Source organism: Condylura cristata, unplaced genomic scaffold (genome assembly GCF_000260355.1).
Source record: "Condylura cristata isolate star-nosed mole 26May11 unplaced genomic scaffold, ConCri1.0 scaffold00013, whole genome shotgun sequence".
Lineage (NCBI taxonomy): Eukaryota > Metazoa > Chordata > Mammalia > Eulipotyphla > Talpidae > Condylura > Condylura cristata.
The window spans coordinates 19152456-19173468 of NW_004567114.1; the positions used below are offsets into that span (position 1 = coordinate 19152456).

The 21013-nt window shown below is 47.2% G+C and overlaps 1 protein-coding gene across 1 annotated transcript; it reads right to left on the minus strand.

Annotated features, from left to right (window-relative positions):
• Positions 1 to 2347: 2347 nt before the first annotated feature.
• On the minus strand, positions 2348 to 20659 carry CIPC (CLOCK-interacting pacemaker). The gene is made up of 4 exons (XM_004682055.2): positions 20559 to 20659; positions 14146 to 14333; positions 9712 to 9881; positions 2348 to 5967 (listed from the first exon to the last, which is right to left on the minus strand). Exons 2-4 carry the CDS (start codon positions 14279 to 14281, stop codon positions 5074 to 5076), a joined length of 1200 nt encoding a protein of 399 aa, XP_004682112.1. The 5' UTR covers positions 14282 to 14333; positions 20559 to 20659; the 3' UTR covers positions 2348 to 5073.
• Between the last annotated feature and the right edge of the window lie 354 nt (positions 20660 to 21013).

Genomic DNA, 21013 nt, shown 5'->3' on the forward strand with positions numbered 1-21013 from the left:
TAGGGAAAGAGAGGTAGCTATTTTTACTCTTATGCTCTCAAGTCACTGTGGAGGCCTCGCTCTGAACACTAATCATTGGACCTGACTGGAGCCCTCACGCGGGCTGGCCTCGGGATCCCACTTTCAGTTTCCATTCGCCTTCGTTTTCTAACAGCTTCCACCCACTTGCTGTGTTAACTTCATACTCCACAGGTTTTTTTCTCTTTCTTGCTCATCTCTTCCAGCTGCTGTAATTTCAGGCAGGAACCATACAGGGTGTTCTCTCCAGCAATTGTCTAAGGTCTTGCATAACTACCCCTCATAAGAGAGAAAAGCAGAAAGCCATGTGTCCTAAAAACGAGGATTCCAAGGGAGAAACCGGGGTGGTGCCAGGACCCCCTGCCTCCCAGAGCACCCCCTTCCGGGGAACCAAAGGCTGGGTTCCCATTTGCTCTCTTGCCATTCGTTTTAACTGAGCCATGGGTAGGAGATGGTGCCACGTATGCCAGGCGAGGACAGCCCCACAGCGGGGACACCGGACTCCATCGCTGGGCTGGTGTGTGGGGAGGTCACCTAGCTGTGAGGGGCAATTTTAGAACACTGCCAAGGCGCCATCGGCTCAGTCACGGGGACAACAAGGTTTACTCTCCTCCTCTTGAACAGGAAACAGAGATAGTAGAGATAAAGGCTTCCTGTTGCCTTTCTCCCCAGCGGTTCTGATGGCATTGTGCCACCAGCAGGCTGGTCCCAGCTCTGATCCTTATCAGTCTGGCCACAAGGTGACATCCAGAGAGCTGAGGCCAGAACATTCCTCACAAAGTCACACCATACCTTGTAGTCTGTGGCTGTTTACCTTAAAAGTAAGGGTCAGTCTACCCACGAGGCTCCTAACACATGCAGAAACCTCCCTGGTTGTGGGGGTGGCATGGGCTGAGGGGGGATCTGGGAGATAACAAAAGCCTACAGACATACTTCTTGGAATATAAAACCAGTTACTGCTTCATCTCAGATGAAACGGAAGGACTGCTTGCAGATGAAGCCTAGAAAAGCTGTGATTTAACCCCCAATTATTCTCCTTTTGGGCTAATAATTCTGAGGGCAGTCTTTTACGTGGCAACTACTGAATCCATGTCAGCTGCAATCAGGTAGAGAAAGGCAACGCCAGTGTGGACTGGCCAAACGCTTCACCCAGACCCAGATTCAGTAGGTCGAGAATCCCAACGGGCTGTAACATAACGCCATCTTGCCAGAGTACCAGGAACCTGCTTTGTAGACACCCCAGGTTTAAACTTTTTTTTTTTTTTAAAAAATTAATTTATTCATACATTCAGGCCAGAGATGCGGAGGGTGAGAGGATTCACCAGAGACAGAGTGGGGAGCAGAACAGGCAGATCGAGGAAGTACACTGCTGGGGGGAGCAGCAGGCGGGCCAGGAGAGGTCTGCCACGCCATGTGGTCACCTCCGGGGCAGGCGGGAATCGAACTCATGCAGAAGTGGCTTAAGCTTCCTCAGTGCTGTGCTTTAACCCGCTGCGCCACCAGGGAGGGCCAGGTTTAAACTTTTTTAATCTATTAATGTTATAGCTGTAACATACTAGAGCTTACCAAAAGGTCAGCGCCGGTCAGCGCTGTAAAGAGAACCATTTCCGCGCTTCACAATTCAGATGACAGGAAGGGCGCCCAGGGGTTCTCCAGAGCCACTCCGTTAATGAGTCACAGATGTGATGGTGCACCAGGCCTCAGACCCGCTGTACCACACTAAAGTCTGAGCGATGTCACAGATAAGGTGGACTACGCACACTGACCTGTTTGCGAAGAGGCGTCCCAGGCGGACGAGTGGGGGAGGGCGCGGGCCTCTCCTGAGCCTCCAGCACCCCCTTGCATGTGCCTTCACGAATCCATGGTAGGAATTGGTCTTTATTTAAGGAGGGGCCTTCTCTAGCCACCCACTCACTTCACAATTTCAGTTTCGTGGCCTGACAGCCATACTTTGAAAAAATTAATTAGAAAACAGAAATGTTGTGGGAATTAGAGTATAGCAAACTCCCAGGCCTTTAAATGAAGATAAGTGGGGGTCGTTGGGGGGGCCTGGGGTGTCTTACAACTGTAGGACTGGGGAGCTGGGAGGTCTCCATACATTTTAGGGTCAACGCCTAAGAAGCCTGTGGAAAGGCCTGGAGATGCTCATCTAAGAACAACCTCTCTGTTGTAGGAAATTAATGGGGCGCTAGTTGACCCCAGTAGGCTTGTGAAGGTGTCAGATTAGGTGGCGGCGTTCCTCTGGTTACATTCTCCTGTAACTCTGCCCAGCTGAACGATCTACACCCCCAAGACTCTAGGGAACCCCGGGCTGTTCATCTGCCTGCATTTCCCAAACGACACGCACACAGACATTTGAAATGTCAATCAATTCTCTGGACTTCACTTAGTATTTTTCAGCAGTTATAAAGTATAAAGGCCAAATAGTTTTCAAGTAAGTGACTTTTATTTTTCTCTGACATTTCACAGTCAATTTCTACAAAACTTCATACTTCCTCAAAAGAATTCACATTTGGTAAATAAATCTCTACCCTAAATTCATAGCTGGAAAAACACTTCAATATATGCAGAAGTACTTTCTGCTGAAGAAACCAGAATAAAGTCAGACAATACTATAATCAATTAGAAGCAGTGAGAGGGTAATAAATCACACATGTCATTAAACTCTGTTCCCATAACCAATTCAGTCAGCAGCTTTTTCTAGATGTGTTTCGATACGGCCAACAAAATTTGCCAAAAGTTCTTTCAGGGGTTGGAGTAAGAAAGGCTTTTCACTTTCAGAAAACTGTAGCTTTGCCACGGCACTTCCTACCAGATCAAATCATGCACCGCTAACACGCTACTACTTACAGCCTGTGCAACACTGGAGCACTTCCTGGTCAGCGCCGAGGTCCGTCCACTTGCCGATCTGGCTTCTGGCCCCCAATGTCTGCTAGCCCTGAGTGGATCTCACCTTCCAAGATCTAGCTCCTCGACTTGGCTTCATCTGCGAATCACTCCGCTGGGGAAAGAACACCCATGCTCACAGCATAGAGACTTGCAGTGCTAAGTTACAAGATCCAAGATGAGTGGGGGAGTGGTGTCACCTCTCCCTGCTACTCAGCCGTGAGGATCAGTGATGGCTTTCATCACTTTTCCTGTGGCAGGAAGGAAAAGGCAAACCTTCAGCTAGGAAGAAGAGTCCAAGAGGCTGATAGCTCCACAGAGAGGTTTTACACAGAAGGCATTTGGTTCTCATCAAGCGTATTCAGATTCTGCCACTCAGGGAGACTTATGATTGGTGCCCAGGCTGTTCTGAATGCACCTGTCTCTACAGCTTTGCTGCCAAACATATGCTCCCAAAAAGGAAGCTTCCTTGCATGATGCGCAGAGCAGAGCTTCTATAGTACCACAGAGATTCGGGGGGCCAAGGGAGTATGCCAGGAGAAAAATATTAAAAGCTGAGTCTGCTTGAAGGCCACCTTTGCTCTGGTTTTTGTAACTCTTTCAGAAAGCAACTGGCAAATAGTAATTCTGCCCTGATCAGGAAAATTTAGAGACTTCACCAAGTTGCTTATTTCTAAACTGGTCCTATACACATCAGATCTATTTGAGAACAAAGTACCGGCAACCAAGCACCTTGTTTTAAAACTACATTAAAGTTACAAATTCCTAGTACATATGAGAAAGATATTTCAAGACTCTAAACTTCTGCTCTTGGTAAGATTTCAAGAACATTTTCCTTGTAGGAAAGAGGAAGGCTGTCATACAGAACTTATGGTAACTCAGACTGAGATTTTCAAGATGACATTTTTAATAGAGGATAAAAAGTCTGAGACTTTACTACTTAGAAATCGAAAGTTAACCTTCATAATGAAGAGGAAAGAATGTCCATCGCCTAGTGATTCTCATCGTGCCCTCCATTTCCAGATGAACTTCACACAGCCAGCATTGCAAAGCCGCCGCTGGCTGGTAGCCAATACCTACTGCACGAGGAGCACAGAGCACTCTGCCTCAGAACCTTCCACGGCAGGGACACGGGCAAGTGAAAGCTGAATGTGAAGAGCAAGTAGTAGAAGAAAGCCCTTCCACCCTTTCATGGACTTCTATGTCCTAACCTCAGGATGCTTATGATTCAAAGTTTATAGAGCTTAATTATCACTTATTTCCTCTTTTATGAAAACAAGAATTAAAAAAGGCAGCAGAGGTCTGGTTAACTTAGAATACTCCCTCAGAACTGTGAAGCTGTCTTAAAAGTTTTCACACATAAAATAGGTCACTGATTCCAAAGAGGGGGAAAAATATAAACAACCAGAATCTTCCAGCTTCTGGTGAAGAGATGCCAGCCATGTCTACTCTCTTCAGACTCTAAATCAAGAAAGCAATTATCAACTCTAATTTTAAGTGGTAATGAATCCATTCACAACAATCTGAAGTAATTTTCTGACCAGTTTGAGGGAAGTCTGGCCTGTGGTTGAAGTGTAAGAGCTAATGGTGCTACTTTTACTCCTTGACTTTCAAGTTTAAGAAAACAAAGCCTTTTAAGTGACTGCTTGTTTGCTGCACCCAACCTGTGCCTGGAGCATGTAGCTTCACCCAAACAGCCAGTTCTTGTGGAATCCTCACACCTCCTCTTAGTTTTCTCTGTGATTAAGACACTGTAGGGATCATGATTTCACCTACTCCCTGGCTTGACAGGTTCGCTCTGTATGCTTACCCACGTCATTGCGCTTGTGATCTGAGCGGGACAGTGGGAGGTGACAGCTGTGAAGAGCCCCACACAGTCACCTCTCCTGCTCTGCCCCATGGCCCACTCTGCCTAAAGGCTAAGGAGAAGGGACTCAAGGTCACTCTGAACCTGAATCCTCTGTGGAGTAGAGACATATGTGGAACGTGCAAAGCCCACAGGTTAAGACAGTAGCCAAGTACTTCAAAAGTGGCATCATAAGGGAACTGCTAAACAATTTAAGTTAGAAGAAAAAGCTCTGACATAAGCTTTGGGAAATAGGAGTAAGAAAACAGCAAAAAAAGAGTTACAAAGAACCACTCAAGTCACAGGAAAGTATGCCTTCTGTGTTATATGTCTGGGTGATCCGAGAATGCTTCCAGGTCACTGCCTGGATGACTAGAGCCAGGCGTTAAAGAGGCCTGCAGCTTGGCCCAAGCCTGGGGAGCCCTGCCCTTGGCCGCCTCGATCAGCAGCTGGGTCTGCTCCTTCAGCTGGTCTAGTTCTACCTGAGTCGCCTGATTCTGACGAATCAACTCCTTGGTTTTCAAAGTGATCTCCAGCAAACCGGATTTGTGAAGGACGACAAGAGTATTCTGAAAGCGCCTGTGTTTGCTCTGCCGCTGCTCTGAAAAGACATCGGGGCTGCGGCAGAGGTGCTCAGCGGCCCACAGAGGTGAGCTATAGTTAGCGGACAGGGGTGACAGTGGGGAGTTGCTCTCTAACCCGTGCAGAGTGCTGTCTGATGCACAGACAGGACTGGCGGGGGAGGCAAAGGTCAAGCTGGGAGCTTTAGCCACGTGGCTGCTAGAGACCGGCTGAAGAGTCTGTGGACTTCCACCTGCCACCAGGGACGGCACCCCCTGCGGAGCGGAGTCCTCTGCGAGCTTGGCGCCGGGCGGGCCTGGCGTGGGGGGGCTGGATGGCACAGCGCCCGCCTTGGCTGGCTCCCTGGAAGACAGGCTCAGCCCGAGTCTCTCAGTACAGATTTTCTTCTGCATAACACTGTCTCCTCTTTCTTCTGGGCCATGGGAAAGGCCCCTTTTGCCTGGGTGCGGAGCGATTTTGGTGTAAGAATTTAGAATGGGCAAGTAGTTCCTGGAGTCCGACTTTTTCTCGCCAGAGTGACACGGGCTGACAGGAGATGGTACCGGCGGGTGGAGGAAGAGAAGCTGCGGCTGTGCTGCGATCACTTCAAAGGAGGGCTGGACCGTCCAGGACTGGAGCTGGGACGAGCTGCGGCCCTGCAAACGGAAGGAAAGGACAGAGTACCCCTCCTTACCTGCTCAGAGGACAGATGCTCGAAGCTTCTACCTAATGGGCAAAGCAGATGCTCAGATATTTATAACAATTTCAAATACCTGAGTCGCCTGATTCTGACGAATTAACTCCTTGGTTTTCAGCTCTTTGGTTTCCAATCATATTTTTGAAAGCAGCCCCTTTCAAGAACATGAGTGGAGAAATGGCTTAAAGATCCATTAGTGGCTAATGCCACAATTTGTTTTTTAGGTTTTTGGGTTTTTTTTTTACTTTTCCTAAGGAAAACTAACTAGAGGAGATACCTTTTATTACTCCAGTGCCATCACTCAGAAAAAGAAGTCACAGGTAGGTGAAGAAATGCTACAGTCACAAATGAGGCAAGAAAACACAGTACAGTATTGTGACTTACGTTAAATGTGCTAATCTCAACGTGAGTACACATCTATGGATGTGACTGTGCACTGAAGACTCTTCCTTTAATTACATCTGGGACCTCGTTTATCTGAAGACAACTTTTGGTTTAAAAGTTACACTCTCAGAAGTCTTTGGGCCTGTTCTAAGGCAGTAACACCCAGTAGCCATAAAGCTGCTCGAGAAGGAAACAGCCGCCCTGTGTTGCTGTCTGCTCCAGGCCAGCACTGCATGTGTTCTACATGGCTTGTCTCAGTCATCCGGCTAGCAGAAGCCTGTGACACAATTATTGTTTCCTCTCATAAATAGGAGCCTGAAGCTTAGAAAGGGGAAGCTGCGGGCTCTACATCATCAAGCCACCAAGTGATGCAGCTAGGATCCCACCCACCCTCTGACTCAGACTCATCCTACTCACTCTGCTCCACCACTTGTTTTATCACTCCTCAATCGGGCCTCTTTATTTTCAGCTAAAGTTCTAACTCAGATGGAGGTCAGAATAAGAAGGGTATGGCTAACTTGTCTCCAATGTTTAAACACCAGTCCACTTCCAACCTGGCCCCAAAGGTATGTGTCTCGATGAGGGGAGGCCTGACACGGACCTTCTCCTGAGAGGGACCTGAGTTCTGTGAGGGAGCTATCTTCACACTATTCTGCACTCACTTCAGCCTCCTGGATGCCTGAGTAGGCCAAAGATAGTTCATCCCCTGTGCAAAGCCTGAGGTGGCCTGGAGAGCCCACGCTGGAGCCCTCAGGTGTGCGAATACACTCCAGGATGCAGGTAAGCAAGCATTGCTGGCCCAGAAACCACATTTCGCAGTCAGAGGAGATCCACAACCAGGGTCATCCCAAACTAGCTCAGTCAGAAGCAAACTCCAGAGTGTCCCCCAAATCAGTCATGCCCTAAGGGTTGACCTACAAGGCAAAGGGGTCCAGAAAAATTCTAATTCTTTGCTCTCTCAAGGTGATTCCTAATGCTGCTTTATGCCTACCACCCTGGTAGATATAGAGCTTACAGAGCTTAGACTTTACAATGTATTATTCATGTTGAAGTCATCTGAGGGAACAAGATTTTAGACTTGAATAGGAACTAAAAACCACTGCACATAACACTTCATGTTAAAGATGAGGAAATGAAAGTTCATGGTGGTTAAGTAATTATATGCAAAATCACATAGCCCACCAGCAGCAGAACTAGAATCAGCCATTCAAAAACTCACCTTAAACCACGCAACAATAATCAAGACATCACACAATTTGCAGATATTCTAAAAAGTCGATCATTTAGATTGTGCTGTATACTCGCATGCAATCAGAAACAATACTCCTAGAAAAAGAAGCCCCCCTACTGGGGGAACGTAGCCTGGCTCAGGCCCTGTGGAAAGCAGCATGGAGGTTTTGCGAAACATTAAAAATGGACCTACCATAGGATTCAGATACCAATTCAATTCTTAGAAATCTATCCAGATGCAAAAAATACTCATCTGAAAACACGTATGTGCTCCTCTGTTCACTGCAGGACTATTTACAATAGCCAAGGTATGGAAACAATTCAGGTGCCTAACAACAGATGAGTGGATTTGAAAAAAAAGATGAACTTTTTCCATTTGTAACAACATGGATGGAGCTGGAAGGGACAACGCTAAGTGAAGTAAGTCAGAAGGCAAAAGATAAATACTGGATGGTTTCACACATATGTGGAATACAGAGAAACAAAACAAAGGATCACACAAAACTAAACCAATAATAACAAACCCTAGAAATCTGATTGTGGAACTGAGGCTACAGACGGAGAAGGGCAGGAGGGAGGACAAAGTGGGGAGGGACACCGTCGTGGACTATGGTGAAGGATGCTGGGTGACTCGGCGGGGGGGTGAGGGGGGTGGGTGCTGTGGAGACATGCTTCTGGGCAGAATGTGATGCGTCTGAATCACATTACCTCAATTAAAAAAAAAAAAAACAAAAACGACCTGTTATTCAGCCTGTTCCTGAAACCTCCTATTTCCTGACCAAGCACAGCAGCCTCTAGCAGTCTCTCATGAAGAATGTGGCTTTGCTGGAAAAGCCTACTCACCCCACAACTGTGGGCTGTTCTCAGCCCTCTGGAGCTGCCAGCCTCGCCTACAACAGAGGTGTATAAAAGGGCGACGAGAGATTCAGAGAGGAAGGTGTGCAGACAGAGAGCCATGAAGAGGGAAGCCCTGAGAAGCATGGCAGCACTAGGGACCTGGAGGATCTCATCTGGGCTCCATTTCATGTTTTTATTCTCTCTTTTCCTTTCAATAAGTGGAGCAATGTTTCCAGCTGAGATGTGATTTGCCAAGCAAAAATCTTCAAATTCTTTCCCCAAACTCACCAGGCTGCCTTGCTGAAAATCAGTTTGTGTTCCTCAAAATAACTAGGGAACAGTTAAGACGCACAGATTCCTGTCAGCCATGGTCTACCTAAGGTAGGAAGGTCAACAACAAAAGATCAGATTTCACTATCTTCAAGCAGCCACGTCAACAGACTACTTCGGGAACTCATCTATTTCAACAGAGCAAAGTATGGTAAGGTTAAATGTTCTCTGGCTTCTAACAATCATTTCAAATCCTCAGACTTCACTATTCTATCTTATACCCAGCTCATGTGATTAAATTCTGTTTCAAACACTAGGGCTGACTGAGCTCAGAGCCCAATTGAAGTCTTCTTTCATATGTAGACAATAGTCACATAATATGCACTGTTAGGTGAGGGAGCCTGAAACAACACTTTCAGCTCCTCAGCAATGCTGTGTGGACTCTAATGCTACAGCTTTACCTCAGTCAAAGTGTGACTTTCTTAATAGTGACATGATGCTGACTGAATACTAAGAAAATGCTCAAAATATGGTATGAGGTACATGGAAACTGCCTAGAACTTTTCAAACAAATGCCTCCTCAGTATCTAAATTCCCAGGGCAACTGAAATTAAACAGATTCTTTTGTTTCTACCCTAAAGTCTGCCATATATTAAAATGTACTTCTGAAGCAAAACATCCATGCTTGGCCTTTAAGCATGATGCAAGTATTTTGAACATATACTAGGGGTACAGGAATAAAACAGTCATACTGTCTGAAAAATGAGAACACATGTTCTCATCTTTTTAATTCGTGACCATGTTTGTAAAACATGGTCACGAATTAAAAAGAAATGCTGCCCCCCAAGACAGAAGCTCACACGGTGTGGTTCTAGTAGTCTACTTCTAAACTCTCTCCCTGGCTAAGAGGTAGAGGCTCTGTACACAGGAAGTCCAGAAACTTGAATTTGCATCGATGTCAAGAGACAATGACCCTCTTTACCTGTTTGACCAGCACATTCTTCATGACAACCATGGGGGACAGTGTAGGGAAGACATTGCTTGCAGGCTTGGAGTTCTGCCTTGGTCTGTCTTCTCGGCTCCAGCCTAAGGCGCTCAGCATGTCCTCGGACTCCATCTGCTCTGCTGAGCTCAGACATTCTGAGCTCCCATCTGGTGGGCAGAAAAATGATCAGTCCATGCACACTCTAGACCAGGGGTCTAAACTAGGAATCCATGGGCCCCTGAAATTGAGCGAAATGTCTGTGTTCTGTGACTTCTTCTGAAGAGAGTCTTGACTTTCACTGGATTCTCAATGGAGTCTGTAGTTAACCCTCTCCTCCCCAAAATGTTAAGAATCACTGCCCTCGGGCAGCAGATTTCCTCCTTCTCTTATCCCTGTCAATCAGGGTTCATGTAAAAGTGATCACCATCCACAGGAAAATGGGTTGAACCTTCAAAGTTAGTTTATTACTTTCAAGAATGTGTTGCAGAGTGGAGAGGGGAGTGTGTGTGTGACCTGGGATAGGATTAAATCTTTTAGGGGAGCTGGGCACAAGAAGATATAATTAAAACAAAACCACCTGTAAACCTCAAAACTTATATCCATGATAAATTTAAAGTTGCTCCCAAATTTTCTAATTTGTACAACTTAGGATCTGTGCATTGGAGCTGAAGTTTAACCTGAGTCTCTGTTATCCACCCACGCCCCTCTGGGGTGCCCTACATGTGTGCTGGGGTGCCTGCTGAGGCTCCTGTACAATGGCTGATAGGAAGATAATCCCCAAGGCAGAGACAATAAGGTTGCTCCGTGTGAAATCCATATAAACAGGACTTAATTAGCTATCTGCTGGAGGTACACCAAGAAGCTGCTATAACCCTGCTATTGAGGAGTCTGGGAATACCCTAAATGCTCATCAAGAATCTCAGAGTAAAATGGATGAGACAGGACTGGAATGTGACTATAATTTAAATGAATCCAACTGCCAATACTTACATTTAATCAGAATCTCTGGTGACACTTTTTAGGAATTATGAATTTGGGGTCATTCCCTTGATCTACTGAATTGATTTATTTGGTGCCCAGCAGGTATATTTTTACACAGCACTGAAAGTAATTCAACTATGCACCCCTAGTTAAGAAACATTAGGCCAGAAACAAAGGACTCGGAAGCAAAGTGAGTATCTGATGCCTAGATATTGGTTTCGGGAGGGCACACCGCACAAAGAAAAGCCAGGGCTCCTTGGAGATGCTGCTGATCCAAGTCTCTGGCGGGAAGGTATGAGCTGAGCCTGAATACCTTACTGCCCCAGAAAGCAAGGAGGTGCTCAAATACAAATGGTGGAAAGACATAGGAGTGACATAGAAGAGACTTCCAGTGGCCAAACTGCCCTAGTCTGACAATCTGAGTATCAAAAAGAATCATGAGGATGGACTGACAAACTGAATTACAAAAGAATTCCACAAATCCATAGTGTTACTCCAAAACGGGGATGGAGGAAAGAACATGCCTCTGTATAGAAGAATGCCAGCTAATAAAATGTACAAGGGCTAATAAAATGTACAAGGACTGATGAGTTTTGATCACCATTTTTAACCCATGAAGGCAGTAACTGATCCAGGCAAATCTCCTCAATGGATGCTAAAACCACCAGCAAGAGTTTGTTAAAAAACAAAACAAAACAAAACAAAAAACAGAATAGGCAAGGGGTTGGGGGGGAGAAGTGCACGGGACTATGGTGATGGCACACAGGTGATTTGGTGGTGGGAAGCCCACAGGGATTACAACTGAGATGGAAAAAGGCACAAAATGATGTGAAAATAAACTATTGTATTATTTAAAAAAAAAAAAAAGATAGGCACACAATCTCAAAGCATCATTTCATAAGTTGTTTGTTAATTATAAAAAGAACTCTTTTACAATAGAGAAATCTGGAACTCACATATCAAACTTAATCAAGTAATCAAACCAGGTGAATTGGACATTTCACCAAAAATAAGACAATCTTAGGAGTCTCCTTATATGTTGCAATAAGAGGGCTATAATATCAAAAAATCAGAGTGTTTATCCTGATTCTAATAATGGGGAAGCTACCAGAAAAATCTAGTTTGCGACAGTCTGTAAGACAACACCTAACTAAATATGTCAATGTTACAAAAAAAAAGAGAGAAAAAAAAAAGGCTGATTAGGTTGTCCTGAACTAAATAAGACTAAATAGGCAGGTCAGCTAAACAAAACATATAGTTCTCAGCTGGATCCTGGGTCCAAAACATACACACAGAAGACTTAGCAATACAGACACCACTGGAACAAAGCAACCCCGACTGCAGCAAATGACCGACTCGTCAATGTTAAATTCCTTGGGTAGGGTAATGATACTGTAACTATGTAGAAGAATGCTACTGTTTTAGGAGACTCAGACTGAAGTCTTCAGGGATGAAATGGCAAGTGTGTGGACAGGAAGAGACAGCAATTCTGGCAAAATAATATCACTCAGTGGATCCGAGGGAGAGAGCACTATAGTATTCACTCACTTTTGGAGATTTGAAATTTTTCAAAATGTCAAGGTGGGAAAAGAACTAAAATGGAGAAAACTACTTTGGTTTTCTAGCACACATGAAGGTGACTAGAATGCTAACTCAGGCACTGAGTGACCACTGGTGCCTTGCCCAGCCCAGAAGTAGCTGGAGGTGCTCATCACAGCCACCTGCTTGGGACACAAGGAGCCTGGTTATTTTTCATATCACTTGTGTCTGAACAACACAGTACTTCTTATAGTAGCTCTGCACAGAGAATAAGGAAGCTATCAGAACAAATAATCTTCACCCTGGGACACACTTCAGAACCACAGGCCTGATGGAGTCGAAATCGGTGGAAGCAGCATCAGGCTGTCCAGTGCTGGGGATACCAAGTGGCAGGATGACAGAGAGAGGCTGTTTTCTTCTCCACACGTGCCCAGATTTTTCAGTTTTCACAATGAACATGTATTAACATTCATGACATGAAACGGGGAAAAATAAACATGATTTTAAAAGAAAAATGGGGTCTCCTTGGTGGCAAAGGGGTTAAAGTCTCAGTATTATTGCAAGCCACTGTGGCATGAGTTCGACCCCCGGCTAGGGAGGTGACCTACATGGCACAGCAGACCTGTCTTGCCTGCTGCTCTCCTCAGCAGTATATTTCAGCAGATCCACCTATTCTGCTCCCCACTCTGTCTCTGGTGAGCCTTCTCAACCCCCACACCTCTGGCCTGCATTCCAGTCTTGTATGCATAAATAAACAAAAATCTTAAAACCTACCCTTTAAAAAAAACAAGAGATTAAAGGAGAGACTAGGCCCGTAATGTTTCCCAAACATGTCCGAGTACCAAATCATCAGATACTTATAAATATATATATATATATATAAATAAATCCCACATCCCAGGCCCTCACCCAAATCCCTGATATCATCACCTGCAGGAGCAGGGTCTGGTCATCCATATATCTAAATACCTCAGATGAGGCAAGCTTGGGAAACAATGAGAAGAGACAGAAGAAAAGCCCCATGAGCTGGTTAGCCCTCCACGGGCTGGACTGCCCGCACCCTAATCCCTTGGCTGCCAGTGCTCTGCTCTGCTCTGAGTAACAATCTATTTATAATCCAGCTTCTCAGCAGCATGACCAGGGGAAAAATGCACCAACCTAAGGGTGAGAAGGGTCTATTTTTCTAACAGCTGCATTTCTCACTGTAAATGAGGATGGACTATTAGTCTCTGTGAGTAGGAGTAACATAAATTTTCCTCTAGGAGAGGGCCCTCCTGTCTAGGATGCTGACCCAGCCAGAATCCCCTAACATCACCCCTTCTCCCTGCCCTCCGCCCCCAACCCCCACCCCCACCCTGGGCCAAATATGTTGACAACAGAGCAGCAGGCCTAGAAATGAAAGAGGGCCTCCACATGACATTACAAGACATTAGGTCTTCAGCTAGTCCTTTCAGGTTGGGCTTAGGCAGGGAGGGGAGGAGGGAAACTGTTCTTCCTTTAAAATACAGCAACATTACTTCCTTAGCAAAAAAGGAATTATACCGCACTCTTGGTTTGTGACATGGTGACAACATGCAGTAGAATTTGTGTGTGTGTGCAGTGTAACTATTCCTATGAAAAAAGAGCCAAGACGACAAACAGAACTAAGAATACCTAGATTTTTTCCCTCAGTAAATAATTGTAGTAGTTGGAAATGTAAGATTTAAAGTTGAGAAGCTGAACTAAAAAAGGACGAAATTGTTTCCTCAGAACCAGCCCCACAATTCTGGTGGGTACCTGCATGAGGCATCAGAATTGCCATTTTAAGAAGTCAGAAAGCTATTTTTCTTGCATATGACACTTCCGATTGTCAGAGAGGACTTTTGGGGCAAATCATTCATTACAAAGTCGAAAAGAGAAGGTATTTTTAACCTGAAAATCCAGAATCCTTATCTGACTCAGCAGCTGCCAGGCCGAGTTGCCGAGCGCCTTTCTTCGAGTCTGTGCCTTTGCCTGGTTTGGCCGAGAGTCTCCGGGGACTCTCTCTGGGTGGGTTTTTCCTCTCCATGACTTACTGGGCTGGAAGTAGATTCATCAGTACTCTTTTCATTGGGATTGCTCTGTGAAAAACAATTACATTAGAAGTCACTGCCTGGAGCGATGACAGGCGACCCATGAGCTGAGTACACTAAGGGCAGAACATGGCCTTGCCCACTTGCTCTCAAGGCTTCAAGTTTACCAAACAGCAGAATGGTTTGGGAGGAGGGTCACTGTCCTCTAATTCCATTACAAATTCAAGACACACAAACCACACTCAGAGGAAGCTTTGTAAACTGCTAACAAAGGCAGATTTGATTAGGCTTTTGGACGGGATGCTGGCCCTGGTCCCCAGCGGAGGCAATCGCCCACCCACGGGCAAGGCCTGCCTCCCAGCTCCGCTTGCCACTCCTGGCTTACTGCCACTCCCAGAGTGCAGTTGCTCAAATCCACTTTTCACTCCTTGGATAAGCTACTGAACAGAGTAAAAGCAATTCCTTACAGGTGCATGCTACTTTCTGGCTTTTCCAAAGCACTGTAATAAGCTTGCACACAATGGTGTTTTGATTCTATAAAAACCCGCCCTATCGTTGTCCTTAATGTTCTCTCATTCGAGCCTCGCAAGGTCCTCCTCGGTGGCTTCCCCTTTGTACGGAGGAAGAAGCTGAGGCTCAGTTAAAAATATTTATAGAGTGCCCGCTGTGAACTAGGTATTGTGTCAGACTGGAGATGCAGAGTGAGCAGAACAGACATGGTTTAGAAGAGGGACAAACATGGGTCAAGTCACCACACAATTTATTAATTACTGTTTGGATAACAGCTATTGGGGAGGGGCTCATAGTCTGGGGAAACCAAGGAAGGGAAGGCCTTCCAAAGGAAGTGACATGCAGCTAGAGACATGTGACATGTAGTAGAGTGAGCCAAGAAGAGGAGATGGGGTAGGGTGAAGGAAGGGGCGGTTCCCAGCAGTGTGACGGCCCTCAGGGAGCAAGGAGCTTAACACTCTCAAGAGCAGGAGGCCAGAGCACAGTAAGTGGAGAGGGTAGAGGGAGTCAGAGAGCAAGGCCTTGAAACTCGTAAAGGCTGTTAAGAGCAGTGGCAAGCATGGCCTCGGTGTTAAGTCTCACACCCTTGAAACTCGTAAAGGCTGTTAAGAGCAGTGGCAAGCATGGCCTCGGTGTTAAGTCTCACACCACTACCCCATGACCTGAGTTCTATCCCCGGCCAGGGCGTTGACCCACAAGGCACAGTAGACTTCTGTCTTGCCTTCTGCTCCCCTCAGCAGTATATTTCAGTCAATCTGTCTATTCTGCTCCCCACTCTGTTTCTGGTGTGTCCGCTCACCCCCACACTGCTGGCCCACACCCCAGTTCTTCTATGTAAAAACAAATAAAATTTAGGGCCCTCCCTGGTGGCGCAGTGGGTTAAAGCACAGCACTAAGAAGTCAAAGCCACTTCCGCATGAGTTCGATCCCCGCCTGCCCCGGAGGTGACCACATGGCGTGGCAGACCTCTCCTGGCCCGCCCGCTGCTCCCCTCAGCAGTGTACTTCGTTGATCTGCCTGTTCTGCTCCCCACTCTGTCTCTGGTGAATCCTCTCACCCTCCGCATCTCTGGCCTGTACCCCAGTTCTGTATGAATAAATAAATAAATCTTTAAAAAAAAAAAAAAACAAATAAAATTTAGGCCCTCCCTAGTGGCGCAGCGGGTTAAAGCACAGCACTGAGAATCTGAAGCCATATCCGCATGAGTTCGATTCCCGCCTGCCGCCTGCCCCGGAGGAGACCACATGGCGAGCCAGACCTCTCCTGACCCGCCTGCTGCTTCCCTCAGCAGTGTACTTTGTCAATCTGCCTGTTCTGCTCCCCACTCTGTCTCTGGTGAAGCCTCTCACCGCCCCTGAGCCTCTGGCCTGTACCCCAGTTCTGTATACACAAATAAATAAATCTTTAAAAAAACAAACAAACAAAAAAAACAAATAAAATTTAAAAAAAAAAGAGCAAGCGAGCAGTGAGAAGCTAGGAAGCATTTTAATTAGAACAGTGCACGATCAGACCCGCCTTTCAAACACATTTTGTATACTGGACTGCGATGAAAGTAGAGGCAAGAGACAGGTCGCACACCAGCAGAGTAGTCCAGGTGGCTTGGGGTGGTGGCAGGAGAGAGGGAGACGTGAACAGATTAGAGGTAAATTTAGGAGGCTGACTGGATGAGGCTTGGTGACAATGTGTTGGGGGGTCAGATGGTATTATCATGTTCTAAGCTAGGGGCCCAACAAGAGCTCCGGCAGAATTGGGTGGGGTGACTAGGCTAGTGTAGTCTGGAGACCAAAGCGACCAGGGACGTCTGGGCAGAGATGCTGGGTATAGTGTCACACGGACGCTTAGGAACCCAGTGAGGTGCCGAGATGTGCCCAATGACATACAGAGTCTGTAACAGATCTGGTGCAAAGAATGAGGCAACTCCTTTAAAGGGCTAGAAGAGGCTGAGAACCCTCCAGATATTTTAACAGGGCCATCCGAGTCAGCAAAGAATGGCAGTTATAGAGGTGACATGACTACAACACACAGGGACTGAGGGGAGAGGGAAACAATAATGACACTGGGGAGGTACTGTTGTCTCAGTGCGTCTCAACGCACATACTAAAATCCTAACCCCCAGAGAAAATCAGGAGTGGGGGCCCTCATGAAAGAGATGAATGCCTTATAAAAGGGACTCCGGAGAGATCCTTCTCCGCTTCTACATGTGAGGATACAGTGAGCCGTCTGTGACTTGGAAGGTCCCTCACCAGGCCGTGCTGGCACTTCCAATCTCTAGAGCCGTATTTCTGCAGTTTATAAACGACCCTGGTCTGCAGTATTTTGTTACAGTAGATGTAAGCAAAGCTTCTGATGTTTAAGTCATAATCTACTCTTGACTCCATCCATCTTCCCTGAGTGGAGAGAACTGTATTTGGGATACCCTACTAAATGCCAAGTCTGAACACTTCCGCTGACACAGGCTCTGGTGAAGATCACCAACTACTCCACAAGCAGAGGAGGGAATCCAAATTTTAAATAGAAGACAGGGATGGCTGGGTGTCCCTGAGTAACCCTCTTGCTCATACTTTTTGCCTACAGCAGGAAAGGGCTAAAGGGAGCACCCTGATCTGAACGATACCGCAATTTAAACACAACTCCAAGTCAAATGATTGTGCGCTGCATTTAACTCACTTAAGGGGCCTGGCTTCTCCAAGTCATGGCACACCGAGCACTCTGAGGGTCATTTTTAGTACGAGGTGCAGAGCAGATAATGGCACTGCCACATCTTGCTTAGCAGTGGGCAACAGCAGTGTCTCTTTTATTGGATGGCTGTGGAGTTTGACAGCATGGCCAGCCCAGTTGGAAATAGCAAATAAAATGTAAAACTATCTCTAATTAAATCAGGATCTTTTAGTATGAAGTCCAGCAAATGTGCATTGTTTCCTCTCTTTGACTGAAGCTGTATCTGAGGAGGTTCTTCAAAATGGAAGTGGGTGTAGCTTGTAGATGGGCGATCACACTCCAGTCTGACTGTGCTGGGTTTAGATGAGGAAGGTAGTTCATGTTAGTCGTAACTAATTAAGGACTTGACAGCTTCACATAATCTTATTAAACATGTACTATTTTGTGGCTCTTTTAGATAAAATGACCCCTTTAGTCTTCAACAATCCTTGTGACACGTCTATAAGGAAGGTCTTGCTACTATTGTTAAAATGTAGTCAGGGGAGCTACAAAGACACACAAGAAAAACATTTGGCTCATCCAGAATGTGCAGGACAATAATGAGTGTAGGATCAAAACAATAAAATGCTGACAATTGGATAACAAAAAAAAAAAAAAAAGAACAGATGCGAACATGAGCGTTCCTGGGGAACCAGCAGCCGTTTGAAATGAAGAACGCATGATGTACTTTAGAACCTAAACTGTCTACTTTGGATATGAAAGTGACTAAAAATATGAAATCCTGTGTCCTAAGTAAAGTTCTCTCTAAATAGGAGGAAGCCTCGGTTTGTGTCCCTGGGAGGTTTAAGTGCCATGGAGAATAAAGGGCTACAACCCCCTTAACCACCTTAGCCCCCCAGAAGAGGGCGAGTTTAGAGTCAGCTGGTGGTGAACAGGCCTGCCTGCTCATACTCAGCACCACTGGGCCCCTCCGTGGCCAGCACTAGACGTTGTCATGGCATTGACTACCTGTGTTCTCAGACCCAGTCTGAAACCTCAAGGAGATGTTTTTCCTCAGTTTTACTTTCCAATAAAGTTAGATGCTAAACTGACTAGGGGTTGAAAATGGGTCACTCAGCTCTTACCTGTTTCCTGGCACCGACTGGAAACCACTACCACTACTGTGCAAACATTTCTGACCCTCAAGTGCTGCACACTCTGCAAAGGGTTCTCAGAGAGGATACACTCGACTCATAGCAGGCTGTGAAGCAGACCATACTGAAGGCTACCTAGGCAGGGATAAAATTCTGACAAGTGTTCTACAGACTTTGTTCTACTTTTGCATTTTTTTTTATATGTGAGAGTCAAATTATCTGCTTGTTCCTCAACCTCAAGGGTTAGTTTTGCATTTTTGCAACCTCAGCCCCCCAAAATTAGTATGTCAAGTACCCCACAGGATAATAAATGCCAACAAGTCTGCTGTCCTGCTGAGTCTCGCTGACAGCCCGAGTGGCGAGTGGCGTAGCTGTCACCAAAACACCTGAACAGTTTGAAGGTCAGGACTCTGCATTTCCAAACACTATGGTCACCTCCAGATCTAATTTCCAGGTCTGGCCTCCTACAGGAAACAGCTCATCTACCCTTTCATTCTAAAATGAAACCTCAAGGATAAATACACCAACCAAATTAAAGGCTGTTGTAATCTACAACCTCTTTGGAGATTTAGGTTTATGATAAAAAGGAGACCCGGGATTTACAAGGAAAGATTCTGAAATGCTGCTCTCAGATCTCTTTTTATAGATACTTGGCAACTTTCCTGAGAGCTCAAGTTCCCTTTAAAAGGTGTCACGTGTATAACATGCATGCATGGACAAAGGTGTGAGGTGAAAGCCCAGGCAGACACTTAAACACTGTTGTAAGGCAACAAGCCATATCAAAGGAAGACTTTACCACCCCAGAACCCTGAGTAATCCTACTTAGAATTACAATGCTAGGTTTTCTCTGAAGGCACTTTCCCTTGACCTGCACATTAGGAGATATCATCCAGGAGGAATATCTGTGCATTTCAACAGAGGCCAGTAAGCCTCCATCTACCTCAGTCTCTAATAGCCCTTTCAGATCTCCTCCATTCTGCAACTTGGCCAGGAATTCATGTCAGGGATGGTGAACTCTGATTCCATAGTGTCCTCTGTCTGAAACCAAGTGGGGCTCACTCCATCCCCTGCCTTTCAAAGAGTTGGGTAAGGAAAGAGAATTTCCTCCGTCCCCTGCTCTGAGAAAGGGTTCACAGTACCAGTACCCACCTCCCCATTCGCACCAGCCCACGCTGCATCTGTGCCAGACAGCAGGAGCACCCTCCAGGCATCCACCAGCCTGCCAGCTCAGCAGGGCAGAACTGGGCAGACCCTAGGACAGTGCTGTGACTGGCATACCACCAGCCTCCCAGGGCAAACGCCCAGGCAATGCCAGCTGCCAGGACTTGGGCAATGACAGGGAGGCTGGCATTGTGGCCTGTGCCCTGGATCGGAGATCCCCCCCAACCCATCCACTAGCTCCTAACTGAGCCATGCCCACCTTCCCACTCCTTGGCACCAGGCCTGGCAACCTGGCGACAAAGGTGAAATAACCAGCAAAGTAGGTGACAACAGATACCAGGAAGACAACACACCTGTGCACTGAAGTACAGAATGGGGCACTGACCCCAAACTGGCCTCTCACCAGGTTGCCAGTCCCTGAGCCCACTCACCTACCTGCCCCTCTGCTCACAGCCCGGCTGGTCCTCCCGCCCCTCCCTGTGGCCAAGCTTTGCCCTCTCTCCCCCACCCCCACCAGCCCCAGGGGTCACCAGCCCTAAAGGTCTCAACATACTGGCTCCTCACAACCCCCTTCCCGTACACCCCTCCTCATCCCACGCCCTCTCCCACGCCCTCTCCCACGCAGTCCCGCTGCCCACAGCAAATAAATGGGGGCGCACCATCCCCTGCTCCCACCGTTTGGCTCTCTGCCCCCCCAGACCCTCGGTTCTCCCTCCAGTCCTCCTCGCTTCCCGTCGCCCCTACTCTCCCTTCCTTTCCCCAAGCTCCGCGCTAAGCCCCCTCCCCTCGCACCCAGCCCTCCCTTTCTCACCTAGGGCCGGAATCGCCGCTCCACAACCGGACTCGCAGGTCCAGGAGCGCATGCGCGAGCCCGGCCCCGCGGCTCCATGACAACCCGGTTGTCGCCGGGTGTCGAGCGATCCCCCGCGTTCGCCGCCCGGCCTCCGCCCATTTACCCTCCCCCCGCCTCCGCGACGGCGTCAGCCAGCCACGTGACCCGGCCCGGAGGCCCCGGACCATGGAGACGGCGCGCGGTTCTCCTAGACGAGCCCTCGGAAGCGTGTGGGGCTCGCGCCTCTCCGGGCAGCGCGACGTCCCTCAGAAGCCTGCGCTCTCCGCGGAAGGCGCTCGTCTCTATGGTTCCTCAGGTTTGCCGCCATTTTGCGCGGGGACCGGGCGCAGCCACCGGGCGCTGTTTCCAGCAGGGGTTTGGAGAGGCCGGCCGTGGGCCAGCGTCATACCCCCGTGGGAGCGGCTGGCGAGTGA

Excerpts from the sequence above, each read along its gene's own strand:
- CIPC (XM_004682055.2), bottom strand. The coding sequence starts at position 14,281 with ATGGAGAGGAAAAACCCACCCAGAGAGAGTCCCCGGAGACTCTCGGCC. Across the intron at positions 9,882-14,145 it reads TAAGGATTCTGGATTTTCAG|ATGGGAGCTCAGAATGTCTG; the intron begins GTTAAAAATACC and ends TCTGCCCACCAG. Across the intron at positions 5,968-9,711 it reads AGAATGTGCTGGTCAAACAG|GGCCGCAGCTCGTCCCAGCT; the intron begins GTAAAGAGGGTC and ends TTCCGTTTGCAG.